The sequence below is a fragment of the Numenius arquata genome, chromosome 4 (assembly GCF_964106895.1).
Source record: "Numenius arquata chromosome 4, bNumArq3.hap1.1, whole genome shotgun sequence".
Taxonomy (NCBI): Eukaryota; Metazoa; Chordata; class Aves; order Charadriiformes; family Scolopacidae; genus Numenius; species Numenius arquata.
This window is the reverse complement of record NC_133579.1, coordinates 75,820,508-75,841,906: the sequence shown is the minus strand read 5'-3', so window position 1 is coordinate 75,841,906 and position 21,399 is coordinate 75,820,508. Positions and strand designations below refer to the sequence as shown.

The following is a 21,399-nucleotide window of genomic DNA, read 5'->3' as shown; positions in this document are numbered from 1 at the left end:
GTGAAACAAGTGTCAGACAAAAGCTGATAAAAGTTTTTTTTCAATTGTCAAACAATGAGTGAGTTTTGAATTAGACATAATTTGTTTACCTGTCCTACAAGGAATGGCATGTAGAAAATCTGCACCCTCAACTAAAATGATCTGGCCAGAACAGTTATTTATACAGCAGTTTCTGATCAAAATATGGGTGCGTATTTACATTATTTTTGATTATTTTCTATCTGGAGCCATGTGCAGAGGTTGCCCTTGTTAGGTAAAATAATATAAAAGCTAAATACTTGTGTGCCGGCCTAGTAAAGAATCTTTTTTTCAATTCTATCTTCTTATTATTTTAGGGGAGATCTACTCTGATTTTCCATTTTTCCTTCAAGTACGTTTGGAGGAGAATTATAACATGCTCTCACTTTCCACTTCAGGTATACCTTTGGCTTTCAATTTTCAGATTGTGCAACACTTTGTTTTATGATTTACAAGCCTTGAAGGTGCTCTCAGTTCTCTGATTTTGCTAGCTATTCTGTTATAATTTTATTGAGCCAACAGCGGGTTTTATTGATGCCCTTTGTGTCATGTTCAGTTCTGCTCTTTGACCCTTTAAAGCAGCTGCATTAGAAATAAATTAGTAGTAGATATTACACGGTACAGGTGAAATTGTTCCTCTCTTCCTGTGGTAGGAAAAAGTTGTATAACTAAGACACGCCACCTTTATTTACCAAAAGTAAAATATTTTACTTTTACTTTTGTTCTTGTTTTAACTAAAAGAGCCATGGAACATTTCCACCCTTACCAGAAACACTTCAAAGAGTGAGACAGGGCCAGATAGAAAGATCTGAGGTCAGGCAATATTAAATCCCAGAGGAGTTTCAACCAGATTGATGCTATTATACAGGAGGAGGAGAAGGAAAATTGTCCAGATGTTATATTTTTGTATGATAATTCATGTGCGACTCATGCAGGAGGAAGCACATCTTTAATATTCAACTGCCACTGTAGCAGAAGGGCTCCTAATATGACAATATACATATGCATTCTCCCTGAGATTACAATACTGAATGTTAATGCTGGTGCTCAGAAATTAAGCAGCAGGCAGTTACTTTGAAGTAAGTTAGTGAAGGAATTTACTGCACGCTAGTTATTTTCTGCTCATTATCAGTAAAATTAGTCTAAACTATCCTCCAGTATCCAATCTGTATACAGATTATCTGTCTACACTGCAAAAATGAAAGAGCCACAGAGCAAACTCAAGCTGTGGAGCCCTGACTGCCATACTGCTAATATATATAATGAAGTGATAACATTATGATCATGAAGCAGTAGTAGATACATGTCAAAGACGTGTAGCAGAAGAATACTTTTAGATTATTCATAATCTTTTTACAGGATCCAAATTCAAAAGCTGAACAAAGTACCTTACATTATCAGAGACCTAGCTGTAAACTGGTATTTGGTTCAATGATTTCTTTGATTAACATTCACTTCATATCAGAATTAGTCAGTGTCAAGCAGCATACCCAAACTGAGTGCCAATGATGACAGCGCCCAGCTCCTCTACAGATTTTTTTGTCAAGGTTATAAGAACCCTGCAGTTGTGTGGAAACACGGACATTGAAGTTGGTTTTGAAAGCGTATGATGTTTTTGGTAGGATGTATTACATTTTAAGTCATTTCTGTGATTCAGCTAGAAGTGTTGAAGCATTAAATTCCCAGGGGCTCCTTCTATGGAAAAGACAGTATCTTATTTAGTAGTAAAGAATCATTACAGCTCATAAAATTGCCGTTGTCCCCGCTGGTAGTTCAAAGGATTAAAAACTTTTGCCTCCTATTATTGAGTACATATTTGTGGAGAGATGCCATGCAAGAAAAAAGGAGTTCCCATTTCTATACCTCACCTAAGCCATGAAAGCAATGTCATTTGTTTCCTATTTTTTTGTGAAGTTTTTCTATGTTCTCTCCTTTGGATGCTTGAAACTAATTACTTGGCTAGATGTAAACTGGTCCTACATCCCATCAATCCAAGGCAGTGAATGTCACAATGAATTCAGAGAAATGTCTCCTGACCAGTTTTTATTTTCACCACACACACCAGTAAAGAAACAGAGGACCTCCAGACAGGGAACAATAAGAGATCCTTTCACTGACATCAGGCAAGTAACACATCGAGAAATGGACCTTCTACCTCTTCTTCAAGAAACTCCCTTTTGAGAAAAGACTCCAGGCCCCTGGAGTTGATTTCCAGGATCTCTCTTTAGTTGTAGAGTGATGGCAGCTGCTTTTGTAGGTAGGAAGGCAGACCTGAAAGGTATTTCCCTTTTTGCTGCTCTTACTGGAAGTACCTGAACAGCACTAGGGTAAGGCAGAGACATAAATGCAACCTACGGAGATTAGCTGCCGGAACAGCTGTCAGCTCTGAAACTGATGATCTGTGTTGTAGATGACCTACATTATGTTGATTGTTTCCAAGTGGATATATAAGTATTTTTGAAATTATGTCATTTGGTTTGGAGTGGTTGGTGGAGATGGAAAACAGACAAGGAGCGCGCTTCCTTTATGTTCCTACCACTTTCTCAAGAGCAACTCTTGTCTGATCTTGGTGTTTCTGTGCTCAATCAAACAGCCTATTAAGAAACTCTCAAATTATTTCTGTTCACCAGAATGATACTTTTACAAAATCATATTTAATTACGTGTAGCTAAGTGTTTATAAATGCATATTAAAACCCAAAGAAATACTCCATTTCATTAATAGAGCACAGATTATGACATCAGTTCCCTATACAGCAAGTTCCCATAGCAGAAATTGGTGTAGGTCTCCAGAAAGGACGTGACAAACCTGAACACTGCATCCAAAACCACTACCCTTAGAGGGCAAATCAAACCTCTGCTCTATTCTATCTCAGTAAAGAGTCTCAAGTTGCAGCATAAATGAAAATGTAGTTTCAGATCTGAACTGTGACATATTACACTTCCTGCCACATTTTCTACTTTTCGGTTTTTTTTCTCTTCATAGATGGTCATCCAGACAGCCAGCTTTTCCCTCTTATCTCGTCTGTGTCAGCCATCAAAGCCTAAGTATGTTGAACTAACAGATTAAAGAACTTTCTTAAAACATTAACAATTCTCTTCTATCACTTTCACAAAATCCTGCATTTGTCTAGTGCTATTATTTTTATTACTACACACTAACATAAAACAGGATTTCTCATTCAGCGTTATTTACACCTCAAATCACAATCCATTTTACTGGGTAAGAATTATATACTGAATGCCTTTACCTCCAGTTTCCCAGAAGGCTAAAAATATTTTATATCAGTGTTTTTCAAACCCGTGAACAACTGCATTTTCTGGAAATTATTTCAAGAAAGCAGAAAACACCTCAACTTGAAGAAGAAGAAATGCTCCCTGATTACAACTGCAGCTCGGTCATTTCTTTATGTTTCTGATGTGACCCCCCTGCTTTACAGGAAATATTTTGAAGAGCCACAAGGTGTGGAGCCATTTTGTCACCGTTTTATTAATCAGCCATATTGTTGTAACACCTAGAGCAGAGAGTGGTGTTGCATAGTGGTAGGTGTTGTACAAGTGAGCATTTCTGACTGGCAGCAGATGAGCTGTCACAGCAAGCACAGCTGTAGCAGAAATGCCTGCTCCTATGCAAATAACCCTAATAAAAATGGAAATAAGACAGGCGAAGATCAGTTTCTTAGTAAGATTGTTCCAGAGTGCTCTTCATAAGCCCATCTGTCTTTAGAAATTGAATGCCTTGCATTCATTTTTGATGACAAATAAAAATTGGATAGTTTGGGAACAACAGAAACTGAACGCAAGTGATGACAGACCAGCAGCAAAATCGGATGCTGCACCTGTATTGCTCATAGAGAGTGTGTAATCGCAAGTGGGTGCAAATTGTAACTTGACATATGCATCCAGATCTTCTGTCAGTGCTAATCCCTCTGGTCCACTGAAATATGCCTAGCCAGTACGACGTGACAATTAGAAGATTTAAAGATACTGGATGCTGCATCTACTTTGCCCTTCAAACTGCTGCGCTCGTGTAACTGTGTTAGCTGTGCTCCTCCCCCATTCAGTGCCACTTGGAGAGTCACACAGTGAAGCTCGTCAATAGACATAGGCAGCTGCACGACAATTTTACATGGGGAAATCTGTGTCTGCAGATAAATTCAATTTTACTTTGGTAGAAAGAAGGTGGGGGTTTTTTGTTGTTGTTTCTTTACTACTGATTTACTCTTTTGCTTAATAAAATACCCATTTTGCAAAGACAATAGTAGAAGCAGAGAATAGGAGGCAAAAGAGTCATATTCCCAACCATGCTAATATAATCCTATGCTGTTAGAAAATGAACTGATGAATCCTAGGGATAATAGGATGTACAATATATAATGAATGCACGATGCAGTTTGTAAGAATAGATGACAAACAGCAGCTTCAGAAACAGGGAAGCAGTTGTCTGAGGCTTAAAATCCCCAAGTAGCACAGGAAACCAGTGATAGAACCTATCCACAAATTACTCCTTCAGGGTTGGGATACCTTTGCATCTGTAGCCCATGTGATTGCTTTATGCTTCCTGCTGATAATCTTCAACTGTACCATATGTATTTATGGGAGAGATATCATCAGGACTATGTTTACTCTTTGAAATTCTAGATTTGGAACTTGCTTTTAATTGCTCTTGTCAGTTGCCCCTACTTATAAAAAGTGAGAGGAATATAAATTGAAAGTTCACAGATATTTAAAACTTTTCTTACTTTTTTCTTTCAAAATAAAAAATCAAATTGTATTCACTGACTTCTGCTACTTTTTTCTTCTTGTATGTCTTTATTCTGAAAAAGTTCAGTGATTCCCATAATCAAGCTCTTGATATTAACAGGCAGAATACAGATATTGTTCTATTGCCAAGCTTCATTTCTCATTTGGTAAGATCCAACCAAAAGAGTCAGAGGATACTTAAAACTCTTATTTTCAGCCAGATAAATGACTTTGTGCAAATGACATCAATGTGAGATGTCGCGGATTTAGATCTGCAGGAACTGGGTCGAGAACTCATTTTATCTGGACTTCTGAGATGGTTATGCCTTTCGGTCATTGCCAATATTGAAACAAGTCCCCTAGACATGAATGGTGGTATCATGGACAATCTGAGCTTCTCACTTCTTGCAGCCCCTTTATTCTCCAAGAAAGCCTAAAGAATATTCCAGAATGGGAGTACTTAAATGCAGCAAAAAAACTGGCACTTGGGCATGGGGTTATGTGGGAGACAGCTGGGTGGACTTTGATTTTGCAGTGTTGACTGTGTTTAAAAATTCAGTCCAGAAAGAACCAGTGCAAAGACTAAACATCCTATCTATGTCATGGTTTCATCTCTGTGGCTATCTGCCTATGTTGCTAGCACACCTCCCAGCTCAGCAACTGAAAGGAACAAGAAGTGGTTCCGTTGCAGAGCTCTGTCTGCACCGTGGGCATTTTAGACTAGCGCAGCATAAACTATTTCTTGCTTTCTCTTTCATTTTGTGTCTCTTCCATTTTTTTTTCTTCTCACACCACAGCGTACAGTGCATTGTTTTCCTCTGTGTTTTAGGAATTGTCCTTTTCCTTCACTCTCTTATTTATCTCTTACACCGTAGTATTTTCTCTCTTGTCTGCCTACCTTCACGTTCTGTCTGTCTCCCACCTTGCTCAGCCTCCTCCAAAGCATTGCCTGATTAGAGTGGCTGGGTTTCAGCTGGATCCAAACAACCATTCAAAAAAGGTAAGCTTATTTAGAAGACTGAGCCGTGCATGCAGTACTGCCATACTGTGGTAGTTTCTCAGACAAATGAAACGTTACAGAGAGCTGCCGTCTCAAAGGACACACAACCTCGCTGGCAATGAGTCCATTATGGGAGATGGACACTGTAATCATAGAATCATAGAATCATAGAATCGTCCAGGTTGGAAGAGACCCTTGGGATCATCGAGTCCAACCATCTACCCTACACTACAAAGTTCTCCCCTATATCATATCCCCCAACACCACATCTAATACCCTTCAGTGAATTATAGCTGATATTTTTGCTCACAATTACCTGGCAGGAAAGACTCAAGCCCCGTTCCTTGCCTGCAGAGTTATCCCAGCTGCTGAATGCTCCACCTGAAGTCCTTCATCTCCTCACTTTAATTAATGAGTACAGAGGCTGGCAGCTTGGCTGAGGCAGACAGTCAGCTCTAGTCCAACCGTCCTAATTCAATGTGGTGAGGTGGAATGCACCCGGTTTCCAGAGACCGCATTGTCTTCTGTACTATGGACAGAACTGACTTGGGGAGTACCAGACAATAGTTCGTGTCTCTCTTGGTTAAAGGTCTTTTGTTTCCTATTTCACAGAAGTTCAATATGTTAAATTTTAAAAATGAAACAAATGGAAAAGCGTATCTTCAAAAAGTCACATTAATTATGTGGTCAATTGCTTTTCCACTTCAAAAATGAGTGCACAGGGTTCACTGGTTACTGCCTTCTACCACTAAGCAAAGAAAAGTTTGCAGTTTTCTGGATTAAACACTTCAATGCAGTTCAAGCAACCACATACCTGTACAAAGCACTTAGAGGAAATAATATCAATACCCTCTTATCTCTGAAAAGGGGAAAAATCCCTCCTTAAAAGCTGCAAATATCAGGGGAATAATTGATTCCTGAAGTGAGTAACCCCGGAAATTCATGTAAGATGCCAGTAGTGGAAAAAGTAAGCAATGGAAAATAGGATGGTGCAAAAATGAGGCCAGGGCATTTTAAGATGCAGCTGTATTGCTTTTTGAGTTCATCTGGGGAGCTGGCTGGGACGCTGCTGCACTGGGAAAGAATGATGAGGTCCATAAAAGGGATGGAAAATGTATAGATGAGTGTTGCTGGAGGCTTTACAGACTTCCAAAGGACCTTGATGGTGGGCCTCACTGTCAGAGTGGCAGTTTTGCCATACTGATGAAGGATGGTTATGCCACAAAAGGATGCACTGGGATAAGAGGGCTGACTGCATGAATAAAGGCATTATATAAAACATACAGTAACTTCACAGTGGTAGATACGATTTCAAATAGCTTCAATATCTCCTCGTAGAAGCAGAGGTCTCAATGATTTCCTCGTATTCCCTCCACCTAACACCTAGAGGTAAGGAAACTGCACAAATATGATGTGTCTCTTTACCTGTATCTTTTTTTTCCCCATACATTGATCAATCACTTATTTGTGTGCACATCAGCCTATATGACAAGGTGAACATGACTCTTCCATTAGGTATAACTCCAACATCACCACCTTCTAGTCAAGAATGACACGTCCAGCAAGTGTCCCACTGCAAACACTACACACATCATTGTCCCACATGCTTACAGTTTTCCGTATTCTTTGAAAACACCTAATAAAATAACCAGGTATGCAATCTTACCTATAACTTTTCCTAGGAACAGTGCCTTTGGGGAATTGAACTGAATGTCAGATGCTGTTGGCAGGCTGTAACTTGTTGGAGGATAGTGATCAAGCTGGGGGAAGAGAAAAGAAATTATGAGTATTTTGAACTGATCTGCCTTCTTACAGTGCTACTGAATCAGGTCTGCTTTACAGAGTTTATGCCATCACTTACAACTCTGTCTGATATGCTCTGCTTTCATTTCAATAAAGGAAAAGTAACAGTTAATACTGCTCCTTGCCATATCTGCCATTTCCAAAGTTCCCAAGGCCTGAAAAATACCTATATTGGACATTTGTATGTTCACGTTGCTATAGAATCATTTCATCTTTTGCTTGTGTGCTTCAATATAATTGCTAAAAATAACAACAGCATCAAGATCATCAGTAGAACAGCTTATTATTTTAATGCAGGATTTCCATTTGGGACCTATGTTACAGCTAAAGCTAGATTTGCATGCTTTGCCTATTGAAGAGTAGCCGAGACTAATGTAGGTGTTTGCCATTCTCCTTTTCTCTCAGAAAAGTCATAAATGAATAGGACATACATTTGTGCACTTCATGTTTATTATTTCTGTGTTGAAAATGTTGTTCAACTTAATTATGATGACAGTGAAAACTAAGAAATAAATTAATGAGTAATCAACTTAGCTAAATAGTGTAATCTACTGGAAACTTGTATTGTCCCTGATATGGCGCAAGAATCACATTATATTTTTCCTGTTTTAAACTAACAGAAAAATGTAAAGTGAGAGGAAGAAAACAAATTGCCTACGCTTAGCAATAGCACTATTAAGATAGTTCAATACAGCTCAGTAGTGTTTTCATGTTCATATTTGCTAAAGGTAATTGGGTGAATTTTTAATTTTACTGTTGTTATTTATTTTCTTGGCTTTACGTGTTTATTACACAGCCTTTAAGAGGGCAGAAGAACAATTTTTTATTTTATTCTGGCTTTACCCTGGCACAAAACAAGATAGAAGCTCATATACGTGATTTAAGACTTTGCAGGGTATTATAGATTGCAGAAGTAATTCTGGAGAGTTCGCAATGCTAAAGGGCATACAACTTTTTAACATATCGTTTTTGCCATATTTCTAATTTAAAAATATAATTATCCTGGATTAGTTTGCTTTAATGATACTGCAGTGGTTCAAAGGAAATGAATGGCAGATTGCATAGAACTGATTGGCTGAATCCCATTATACCCTGGAATTCTGTGAGCTCATTAGCTGGAAAGCCTACTAATGTCATACTCACGAATCTGCAGAGACAATCATCTCAAAAAACTATGATAACTGGGAAAGAGGGCTCCTGTCTTTCTTATACTGCCCCATAAAACCCCAAGAGAAGTGTATATACATAATAGATAGAAAGGGACAACCTTCCCTGCAGATGCCAGAAGAGGTCAAGCAAATATTCATATTCAGAAAATATTTTTAATTGACCAAAACCAGTTTGCACACTGATTATTTAAAATTTGGCCATCAACGTTTATCAGCATGACTAGTGGCTAGCTCCCAAGTTTAGACTGTAGGTTTTTGAGTTAAATACATGGAAACACATAGTTCCATCTTCTTACTCAGAAAGTAAGAAGTTTCAATTTGTTTACGGTATCTTGAACAGCTTTTCTCAGATTTTTAATAGCAGAAATACATATTTTACCTGAAAATAGACTTATATAATTTAAAATAAAAATGAGTTATTTTTGAAAGTGAGTAGTCAAGTGAATACAAAGAGATAAAATACAGAATCTTCATGGTTGGAAGGGACCTTTGAGATCATCAAGTCCAACCAAAAAAAAAAAAACAACAAAAAAAACCCCCCAAAACACCACGCACCACACCCACACACAAACAGACACAAACCAACAGTCTCGGGCACTAGAGCATGCCCTGAAGTGCCACGTCTACACGTTTCTTAAATACCTCCAGGGATGGCGACTCCACCACCTCCCTGGGCAGGCTGTTCCAGTTCTCCAGAACAAAACAGTTCTCAGCCTTAACCACAGTAGGTCCTATGAGTACAAACTCCAATTAAGTGGTTGCTATTAAGTGTATTGCTATATGGTGGAAGGGAAATCACCGCTCTGGCATGCAGCATCACAAGTGTCAGACCTGTTGTCAACGGGAGCTGCAGGCATATCAGGTGAACAAAACATTCCCTTCTTATTTCAGAAGACAAAGAGGAATGGCTCAGATCAAATCTCAGAGCTGTAATGATATTTACCAGTATGGTTCTTAAACTAAAGATACAGACTTTAGAGACACATATCAGGAGAAGATTGGTGAAAAGACTGATCCACAAAACCCTGATCCTCCAGCCTCTCGTATGCCAAGACTAAAACCTTGTGACTTCTTTGCCTGCAGTGGAATTATTTCTGATACATTCTGATTGCACAGGATTCATCTTCTAGGTTCTCCTTTTATATGTATGACAAAATATGCTGAAATAACTCTGATATAATAATGTGGTGTATTACTGCGTGCGTTAGTATTTGTCAACATCATCAACATTTAAGTTATTCTTCTTCCAAAATTAATCTAGACCAATTTTAAAATATTTCTTTTTATTGTGACTTGGAATCTGAGCAGTGGGGTTGATCAGATAATCACTAATTTGATAATAATAAATACTAATAAATCATAATAATAATTATCAATCTATCATTTCATTTATCAATGTATTGTGGGTATCCTAGAGCTGTAACTATGGTCCAGGTGTCCATTATCAGAGTAACTATTAGGAACAAGTAATAAAAAAGTCATCCCTGCCTAATGTACAGGCTGCCTATCTGAGAATGCTAATTGTGTCTGCAGGACATACCTGAAAATGAAAAGTCAATTTAAACAATGAATCACTGTGAGCATTTACATGTACAAATACAGAATATCAAATCCCGCCAGCTGTGGTGTGGTGAAATTCCCCTTGTCTTCAATTACTGTTCAGGATGTGGAAAGGCTGGTCCATAATGGACTAAAGTGAGTCCGTGTATTAGCTATGTAAAGCTACAGTTTGCTTCTTTGCAGTACAGGTTTCCTGCAAGGTTGCTTTCTGCCCATACAGTACAACAGCAGCTTTGAGGTCTACGTTTTTATATTTAAGTTGCTCCATAATTCGGGCCCAGAATATCTAATATATCACCCTATCACCCAAAGCTTAAGTTTTGTAGTTCAGCTAATGCAACATGCTATATCTGCTAAAAAGTTCTTCTGAGGCCATGGTGGAAAATCCTTCAGGAATGACAGAGCATTGCAACCCCCACCCTGTTCCGCCAGCTGCAGTTCTCCAACTTTGCCTTTCCTGGAAAAAATGCATAATGGCACTCACATTTAAAATAATTAAAAATATACAATTGTAAATCATAGAATCAAAGAATCATCTAGGTTGGAAGGGTTCTTTAAGATCATTGAGTCCAACCATCAACCTAACAGGCCCAAAACCACCACTGAACTATGTCCCTAAGCACCATGTCTACCTATCTTTTAAATGCCTCCAGTGATTCCACCACTTATCTGGGCAGCCTGTTCCAATAACCCTTTCAGTGAAGAAATTTTTCATAATATCCAATCTAAACCTCCCCTGTCATAACTTGAGGCCGTTTCCTCTTGTCCCATCGCCTGTTCCTTGGGAGAAGAGACCGACCCCCCCTGGCTACACCCTCCTTTCAGGGAGTTGGAGAGAGCGAGAAGGTCTCCCCTCAGCCTCCTTTACTCCAGGCTGAACACCCCCAGCTCCCTCAGCCTCTCCTCACAAGACTTCTTCTCCAGACCCCTCACCAGCTCCATTGCCCTTCTCTGGACCCGCTCCAGCCCCTCAATGTCTTTTTTGTGGGAAGGGGCCCAAAACTGGACCCAGCCCTCGAGGTGGGGCCTCACCAGTGCCCAGTACAGGGGGACCATCACCTCCCAAGTCCTACTCGCCACGCTGTTCCTGACCCAGGCCAGGATGCTGTTGGCCACCTGGGCACACTGCTGGCTCATGTTCAGCCCACAGTCGACCAACACCCCCAGGTCCTTTTCTGCCGGGCAGCTCCAGCCACTCTGCCCCCAGCCTGTAGCGCTGCAGGGGGTTGGTGTGACCCAAGGGCAGGACCCGGCACTTGGCCTTGTTGAACCTCATCCCATTGGCCTCGGCCCATCCATCCAGCCTGTCCAGATCCCTCTGCAAAGCCTTTCTACCCTCCAGCAGGTCGACACTCCTGCACAAGTTGGTATTGTCTGCAAACTGACTGAGGGTGCACTTGATCCCCTCGTCCAGATCATTGATAAAGATATTAAAGAGATCCGGCCCCAATACCGAGCCCTGGGGGACACCACTTGTGACTGGTGTCATATGCTATGACAACAATCCCAAAATAATGATAACGTATTTCATCAAATCCTTCAAACTGCTGTGTGATCATAGTTTGCCCATCTCTGTAAAGAGGGATTGTGCCGGTGCTGTGACAGGGGAGCAAAGGGCAGGGAACCAGCCCTCTCGCCTTTTCCTCCCTCCCCACCTTTTTTTCCCATTCCTCTGGGAAATGCCTACACAAGCCAGCAGGGAGGCAGAGGCAGACCCATACGCATACCTGCACGCTGGAGTCCTCCAGTGGGGCTTCTGTGGCAAAGCTGGAGGAGAGAGGCTGCAGCAGGGCGCGCAGGGCATGCTGGCAGTGAAGCCATGCAGCTTTCTGGCCCAGCCGCATAGGAGTCAAAGATATGAGCAGGTGTGCACCCTCTTCCCCCCACCCTGGAACAGTTTAGTTAGCAGTGATCTCGGCCAGATTAAAAATAATAAATTAATCCTTCCCGTGACCTTGATTCCCCTTGAGTCTTCCTCGTGGCACATCACACCGTCATGGCGCAGAAGCAGAAGGTCCTGTTGGGTGTGGGAGCCAGGGATGGCAACATAGGGACTCCAACACTGCCTTGTATTACAGTCCCTAACAGATACAGATAGTTTACTGCTCAGAGGCATTAGTTTTTAATTGGCCTTTTGTACTTAATTTATCAACTGAATCTACCTACCCAAATTATTTTCTCAGATCTCATTGCAAGTCAAGGCAAAGATTTCAGAAGGTGTTCAGTTATGAATCATTTTAAGGGTTTAACAACTCTGAAGTTTTGGGTTGTTTTGATTCTTGGTTGAAGTAAATCTCCATATAAAACCTGTTGATACTGATTTCCTGGCCTTGCCATCAGCAGAAGTCAGCATTTCTGATTAGTGATAGAGCAGCTCCCACTCCACCGTTAGCTCTGGCATCTCTTGTCCCACTGGGGGACACCTGCGTGTCTTTCCAAGGCCACCTCTGAGCTGCACCCTTCTCTCGTCCTGGCACCTGAAATGGTGCACCACCAGACAACAGTGAGTCAACAGTGAGATTTCTGCCAGCTCGCTTTTATTGCTTGTCTTTGTTCTAAACTGTCTACTAAAAGAAAACTTTTTTTTTAGACTTTTAACCTAGGATTTCTTTTTTAGGTCAGTGAATTGAGGGACCAAGCTGAATTCTTTCCTGAGTTGTATGTGACTGCCATCCAGTGGGTGCTCAAGTGTAAGCAACTGGAACTGAGCAGCCTGCAGTCTTTGTATGAGATACTAGGCTATCAATTTAATATAAGACACATAATAAAAAAGGAATTACTGGCGTCAAATGATATTTGAAAAAAGATATTACATTATTTAATGAAAATTAAATAGAACCTCTGCATACAAAGAGTTTGATGTCGTGAATTTGTATCGAATTACAGGTTTTAAATTATATTTAAGATTTTTCATTACAGTTACTTTTCCTTAAAAACTCATTAATTTCACTTGAGCTTAATATAAACACACAGTGTGGCTTTGAGCACTACACAGATGAAAGCAGATGGCAGTTTCTGAGGAACTTGCAGCTTCAGTTCTCAAGTCATGTCACGCCAGGCAGACTGTCTTTATCTGAAGTTGCTGGGATTTAAGCAGAAATTCAATAAAATGCTATTTCTTTTAAATTACTGTTCACTTAGATAATAAAACTAATCTTGACAGGAGTCCTGAGATTAACAGACATATCAATCTAAGGGCAAACATAATGCCTACATCACCTTAGAAGTCTTGGGGGAAAAAATAGAAATATATAAGGTATATATACATACACACACGTTATATTCACCCTGTGGATGTGTCTACATCTGCATCATTGTCAATCCAGCCTGTGTTTGTGTACTGCTATAAAGCTAAGGTTTTTCTTTATGCTGAAGACATTTTATAAAAACATTTCAAAATGCTATGGAATAATAATGCTGTAAGGCTTAATATTCCACCATCTGAACTCAATACAGCTTTGCTATTGACTTCAGTAATAGCAGGATAAAGAAGGGGATGTGTTATCATCATGAACAACATAATATTTCTTTTCTACATTATTATAATGACTTATCACTTGTATTAAAAAGCTTCTCAGTCCTGAGCAAGAGCTTTTTGTGCTAAGTGCTATAATATTGCATAACAAAAGAAGGTTCCTGCTCAAAAATGCCTACAAATATAAAAGAGACTAGGCACGAGAGCCCAAGGAAATAGCCAGGTGGTGTGCAGGTGTGTAGATGGAGCCCCTCCCAAGCATTTAGGAGAAAGCAGGAAGGTAACTAGGAAAATCAAATAGGAGATATTATTTTTCTTTTAGGAATGACTGAAATCTGATCTCTTTATGATGAAACAGAGATGAGTATTCACGCGATGAAAGTTTAGGAAAAGCCTTACAACGAATATTTTTAATACTGTGATATTTGGAAATATTTTATCTTTTTAATACAACAGAAAAGGACCAGATTGGGGTGTCGATTGTGTAATTCTTTAGGCTGATCAAAGCCATTATTACTGGCAGTTCAGCTCCTTCCTTAGTGTGGCGCTAGTGCTTCGCCGATTTTTTTCTGCCAACTTAGGTCTTTGACCCAGGTTATCGTGTATCAGCTGAGAGCCAGAGCAGGGAGAAGCCAGAGGCTGTAAACGAATGGTGGGTCCAGAGAAGATGGCAGGATCATAAACCCAGCATTTTTTACTGGCTTAGATTGTCACAGACCTGCAGCCTCCCCGCTCTCCTGGAACACAGGGGGAGGCACATAGCTCACCAGCATGACGTGAGGCAAACTTCAGGTTTGCATCGTGCTTTGAACTCTTCAGGTGAAATTTCTATAGAGGTATATTTAACGCTCTTTTGGGAACCACTCCAAATCCCTTTTTCTGGGATGCACTGATTTAGTCTTCTACAGGTTTGTTTTTTTTTTTTAATACGTATCACCTGCAGTGTTTTATGATACATTCTCTTCTTTTCAGGGATTTAAATTAAAAACTTGATCAACATGGGATACAGACACAGAAAAAACATAGATACATTGAAGAAAAAAAATAATAAAGGGTTTCTTTTATGTTTAAAAACTTGAATCTTTTGTGTGCAATTATCTTGTATATTTCCCTGAAGTTGTTCTTGCTCTGATAAATAATATCAGGGATAATTTGCCTGACTGTAAAAAATACCAAAAATTGGATAAAATTTAAATGGAAATGTAGATACATAACTCAAAATGTAACAGATGCACGGATAAGGAAAAGGACACTATTTAGTCTGGCTGCTTCCAATTGAAACAATTCTCTGATGCTTCTTTCACATATCTGTTGTCTTTTTATCGCTTTCTTTAATAGATGAATTACAACAAATGTTAACAGAAGCAAGAGCAGGTCATATAATGCCAAGTTATTAAAATTAAAGAGATCTACCTCAGGTACCTAAAGATGACTTTCACAGGATATTAATTTGTCCAATGTGTGCTGCCATATAATGGAAAGCACCTATTTAATGTTGTTTTGACTTTTTTAGGCTTAATGTTAGACTTTGAAAATACTTAATGATTCTTTTGTCCTTTCTTTGTTTCTTTAACTCCTGTAAAAACTGAGGCCAAACCAGCAATCATACAGGATAAAGAAAACGTACACATATACATTATGTATATTATAATTAATTATATACATTATAGAAGAAGGAAATAGTCTCAGTGTAAGGCAATGTAGGTAACACATGCTTTAAGGCGGGTACGCCTCTGCTCGGATATGCAGACTGGGGAGCTATCAGACTGCACTGTACTCCCTCATGCCATGAATGCCCTAGCTCTGTTTCCAAGGGAATTAGGGTTGTAGGGCGAGGAAGACATTTCACTTCTGGGTATCATCATGATATGTGGCCTGGACTTGGCCAAAGTTTGGGACAAGACAACTGAAAAATTCCCCCGAATTCAGCAATACAATCTCTGCTGAAAAGATGTGAGAAGGATGGATACATAAAAGAGTTTCTCTTTTATGGAGTCGTTTTACAGAACAGAAAGCAAAGAAGAATATTCTTCAAAAGGCCTTAAGGTTTGAAACTATCTCAGCTGATGCAGACAGAGAGGGAAAAACTTTTGTAAAGATATGTACTTCAGCATCTGCCCCTGCCCCTCTGCAGCAGCTGCAGGGACGACGAGGGCTCAGGTTTTACAACTACAGGGTGAGATGCTACCCTCAGATGGGGCTCTATGGATCACATTTTCCCCACTGCATATCTATCAGTAAGAGAAATTTGTTCTGATCTTCAGTATATGGATATTCCACCCCCTTGTTTACTAATGAGCGAAAGGAGTTCTTGCTTAGGAAAAAGAAATTGTCTGACTTTCATCTAGCTGGGGTTCAGCGGGGATGTGCAGACTTATCTTGGCAGATGCCACTGACCAACTCTGTCGTGCATGAAGGGGAAGTAGAAATGGCTCATTTATGAGCTTCCTGCCTATCCATAACTGCTGCCTTTACCTGAAAGATTGTAAGTCACACTGTAAAATAAAGAAGCTTCAGTGAAGGATAAAATCAGCAAAACTGCTAGGAGTTCATGGACATCCTGTGAGCACAAAAGAACAGGTAAGAAAATTATTAATTGGTGAATTATTCATTCATTTCTCATTCTGATGCATATGATTTAAGTTCTGTTCTGCTGTTTCTTGCTGTTGTTCACAAACTCTTTTGAGAATTGAACATCTAGTCTTCAGCAACATTCATAACATCATTATACTTGGAGGGAATTTGAAGTATGCAAAGATTAGGGTCTATATTTCTTTTGGAGTTTAGGGTTCAAGCAACGCGATACTATATCAATATAAGCTTTGTCTTATTTTCAAAATTTTTCATATTGATAGCTTTTTATGCTACTTTGTCACCTATTTGAGAGAAAACATCTATTTTCAAATCTGAGCAAAAACCATTTTCTTGTGACTTCTGATTGAGAGAAAGAGCTTAGTAGCTATGGGTAAACTGAGTGCTAATGTATTGAATACGCAGATGTAACATAGGGTTCTGCTCTAGAAAATGATCTGAGTTTGCCTTTCTGTTGCACTAGCAGTTTGAGTAATACATTGTCATTGTGGAATGGGAATACGTAGGGGAAATGACATATCTCCAGGGATTTTAAATAATTCATTTCTAGAGGAAGGCCTTTACTATTAATAGAGCACATGTGTTTTGGGGTTTTTTTTTTTTTAAGGTAAAACCTGCTTGGAAATTCATTACATATGCTTTTATATAATAGATATACCTGATTATTAGAAAAAAAGCAGAGAAAAAAAGAGCAGTTGCATTGATATTAACTATGGTTTACCTGTGGTTAAAGTCCTGGATATTTAAAACATGTTTTATTCATGCCAGCTGCTATGGAATTTGTAAATACTGTCTGTCTGTTTTCAAATAATGAACAGTACTTCCCTTTTCCCTACCAGTGAGTGAAATGCTAGTTAAACCTGTCTTCAAATTAATCAGGACTCTAGACAATTTACAGTACTGTTCAAAGGATGCTATGGCTGCATGTTTGCCCAGAAAATGAAGGAAATAAATAAAGATGGCACGTCTACATTGGTTTTATGCCATAGCTGCCATTACCATGTCTAATCCTAGGGTAAAGGTTTTCAAAATGTGACTCAATGGGAGAGTTTTCACTGAAGAGTTATGAAATTGTTTTATGGCCCCAAAATGATAGGCTTCTGATGGTAAACTAAAATAGTTCAATTTATTTAGCTTCTTACAGACAAGATGAAAGGATGTTTTAATCAGCATCTCTAAGAAAGTGTGAAGGGGAATGACACCTGGCACCAAACAATTCTTTCATCTCTGAGGCATAGACCAAAAGATCGCAAAGTTAAATGCTGATGTCTGCAGAATTCCAACTGTAAATTAGGTTCACATTCTTTACAGGAATAGCACTTAACCATCGGAAGGTATGGCCAAAGGATATGGTAAATTTTCTATCATTTGAAGTCTTTAAAGACAGATAAAATGTATTTCTAGAAAATGTGTTATACCGCTGTCATTACTTTTCGGGTTAGCTGCAGAAAATAATTTGGTGAAATTTTATAGCCTCTGTTAAGCAAGAGCTCAAACAGAGTGATCATATTCTGTTGAGGCTTCCAAATATATGAAACATGATAGTTAGGTATGATTCTACAGCAACAATAATGATAGGAGGTAAAATTATAGCCTCAGTGAAGTCTATAAGGAAGTTCCCGCTTCTTTGAATGAGAACAAAATTTAATCTGTAATTATAAAAATTGATATATTCATTGCATTTAAGTTTGGGATTATATGCAGACTGCTTTGCTTCACCCATTTTATTTTATTGCTATTATGTTTACCATTTTATTTTGTACTGCAGATTAGTTTTGAAGTAACTTTGTCTGATTTACACTTTTTAAGCATCGAGGAGTTTGCAAATGTTATCTCTTTTCAAGTACTGCAGAGTTCAAAATGGACTTGCAAAAATTCTGTTTCTTCTTGGTTTCATTTGGGTAAGTGTCAAATATTTAATTATTTTTCACAGAAGATGGGTATTTCTACTGCTTGCCTCTGGTGAAGCTGGAAAATGGAGATCTATACAAATAAATTTTCTGGATTATTCTCAATCGTATGATGAGTTCAGATTTCCATGAAGCTTCATAATTAAGTTCACTTTGAATGGAGTCAGCTATTAACATTATGAATATATGGTATTGTTGTCTATAGCCTCTCTACCACAGTTCCCCATATTGTTCAAGCCTGAAGGAGGGAACTGCCAGCTATCTTTCCATACGGTCTTCTGAGCAGATCTGCCCTGGCTGCTGACACCATGCATGGGTTTGGGACACTGGTGTCTTGACAGAGTTGCTTGGGTCTAATCCTTCTCAGGAACAAAGAAGGCATTAGGAGCTGGGACTCATAAGCCACATTCTAGAAATGGCTTTGAGGCAGGTATGAAGAACTGGAGATCAGTTGAGAATTTACAAGAATATCTTAGTATGGAAGCTGAGAGGCCCAGTCCACGTCTGTTGACTATCAGCTTTATTCAATTGAAAATTAAAGCACATCATACGGGTTTTTTCTTTTTTTTCTTCATAACATACTGATATAGGTTTATGCAACAGAACAGTAATGTCTCTGATCCAGATTCCCCCCTTATTTTACTTTGGGGACGGGCACAGAACCAGCAGGTATGAGCCTTGCATAGATGTACTGTTGTAGTTCTTTAAGGTACAATTTAAAGCCTGTTGGAGCCAATGGAAGGCCTTTGATTGACTTCAATGGGCTTTGGATCAGAACCTCTGCTAGGGAGTTTTTGTCCTTGGCTTTCTTAAAAGAAGATTTTACTGATGTGTGAATAGCATTAATCACCCATGAACACTTGGTAAAGAGTGATCTGGCTTTTATGATATGGAAAATACCCTGCTGAAGCATGAAACCTTTTAATGAAGTCAAACAAAGTAAAGCTTGCCCTCCATGACCTAAAGCTCAGCTCTTGAAATGTCATTTACTGGGATAATGCATTCCCCATCTGTCAGTCTGGGCTTTTTCTTGCCACAGGTGAACTAATGCAGCTTTGGAGGTGTGCCATAGTTACTAGTATCTGGTATTTTACTAGAGGCGAGAACGAGGAATTCTTATTAGCAAATGTTAATTTTTCCCATCTCATGGAAACAACAGAAAATAAGCAGATCTTTGTCCCTGAATTTATGTCATTTGGCTTTCCTGGCACCTAAATTAACTGTATATCCTTATTCTTATCCTTGAGAAACCACTGGCATCACAAATGGGAGCTTGTAATTTAATGTAGAACTAATTATTGATTTGTCTGTTGTCAGTGAATGTAGAAAACTAAAATACAAAACCCTTTTGACAGAGTCTTTGCTACTACCTTTAGTCTTGACTGCCTTGGTATTTTAGGAATAGGGATGTAATTCTAATGAAAACAATTCACACTAAATATTTATTCTTGTGCTTGTTTGTTACCTTATGCATATACAATATTGTGGCTATGATTATTTCAAAGCTCACCTAAAATTCTGATTGATTGGAGACTAACTGATTTTATATAAGTAATCAGTGGTCTCCTGTCTGCCAACACTGGGTGAGGTCTTATAGAGTTCAATAATGAGACTTTTACTGTGTTTATGTAAAAGTGAAACTCCTGAGAACCATGATATAACTCTGGTTCACATAGTTCATACGGTAGCAATTTATTGCCTGGCTGCAGATTTTTTAAACCTCTCTGGCACTACAGGGGTATTACAGTAAGTTAGAAAGACAGGTATTCTAAGTACGAACTTGCTGTTAAGATCTCAAAAATACTAACTTAGTGCTCTTGAATTGAAGCTTTGATGAGAAATAAATCCTTCTTGTGACACTTTTATGCCATGTAGAGATGTGGAAGTGTGAGCAACAGCACCTGGCAAGCAAGCTGTCTTCCTTAAAAGCAAGGAAACCAGCTGCTCATCAGGTTGGATAAGGATTTAGCAGGAAATAAAAGTCTACTCAAATGTTCATTGCTCAGATCTGCAAGAGAAAACTCATACTTTATGATTTGTCCTCTGGATACTGAGAAAAATTGTATTTATATCTTCTGTATTTTCAGACACCATGAAGAGTTCATATTTCACAACAGGACTCATTTTCAAGGGAACAATCTACTTAACAGATCCATTTCTGTTCATATCAGTTCTCTCATTTACAGAACATAACAAGATAAGTAACAAAATCAACTTCCTTATGGAGAATAAACAAAATTTGACGGAAATCTTCTGTTTCAGGATACAGAAGGGGTAGGATTTCTGGATTTACTTTGCATGGGTCTCTCCTTTCCCTATTCTTGCATGTGCATCAGACAGATCGTCTCATTTAATAAGCATCAAATGTGTCTGCTTTCTGATTTCATAAACCAGCTGTGTTTTAAGCACACTGACTAGATTAAGAAATTTTTACCTGAGCAGAGCAGCACTAACCAAAATGTTTCTGGCTTTTCAAAGTCCTAGACAGGTACTGGTGCCATGAAACACGAGGAAAAAAAAATATTGTTTGGCCCCAAATGTAGGTGAGATGATGCAATGCTGGTATACCTAACTGTGTACGTATTTTCCAGCTGGGCAAGGTACCTCATCTGATCCCTTTAGAAAATCTATTTAGTTTTACAGCTGACTGAATCAGCCAGCTATGACTCCATAGGAACCATGCCATACCTCCCCAAAATTAAAGCATTTAACAGCAGTAAGGAAACTAACTTTAGGGGTGCCTTTAGCTTCTATTTAGCAGTAAGAGAAATAAATCCCAATGCAACAGCATGCAAGAAAGATGCATATGTCAATATATATACCTCCCAACCTCCAAAAGTCTGAAATGTGTTTGGATGCATCACCTACATATTTTTTAAATTATCTTGCATTTTGCAAATAATTTTATGGCAATTCTACTTTACTGCATCCAGTGATTCTCAGTCCTGAGAGCCTCAGCCAAATGACATTGAAAAAGTTTCCTTTTGATTCCTTGAAACAATCACTGTCAGGGATCTATTTTAATCTTTCAGTAGATAATACTGTGACAGCTACTATCCTTTACCTTTTGGCTTGGTTCCCAAGGAGACTTCCCCTTTTTATATTACATTTCTTATTGGTTTTGGTTTGC

The 21,399-nt window shown here is 38.9% G+C and overlaps 1 protein-coding gene across 1 annotated transcript in view; it reads right to left on the bottom strand.

The window, feature by feature from the left end:
* The window catches only part of CNTNAP2 (contactin associated protein 2), an 864,917-nt gene that overhangs the window by 56,883 nt on the left and 786,635 nt on the right, over positions 1 to 21,399 (bottom strand). Inside the window, exon 21 of the mRNA XM_074146844.1 lies at positions 7,427 to 7,520. Coding sequence (XP_074002945.1) covers positions 7,427 to 7,520 — 94 coding nt within the window. The remainder of the gene's footprint in view (positions 1 to 7,426; positions 7,521 to 21,399) is intronic.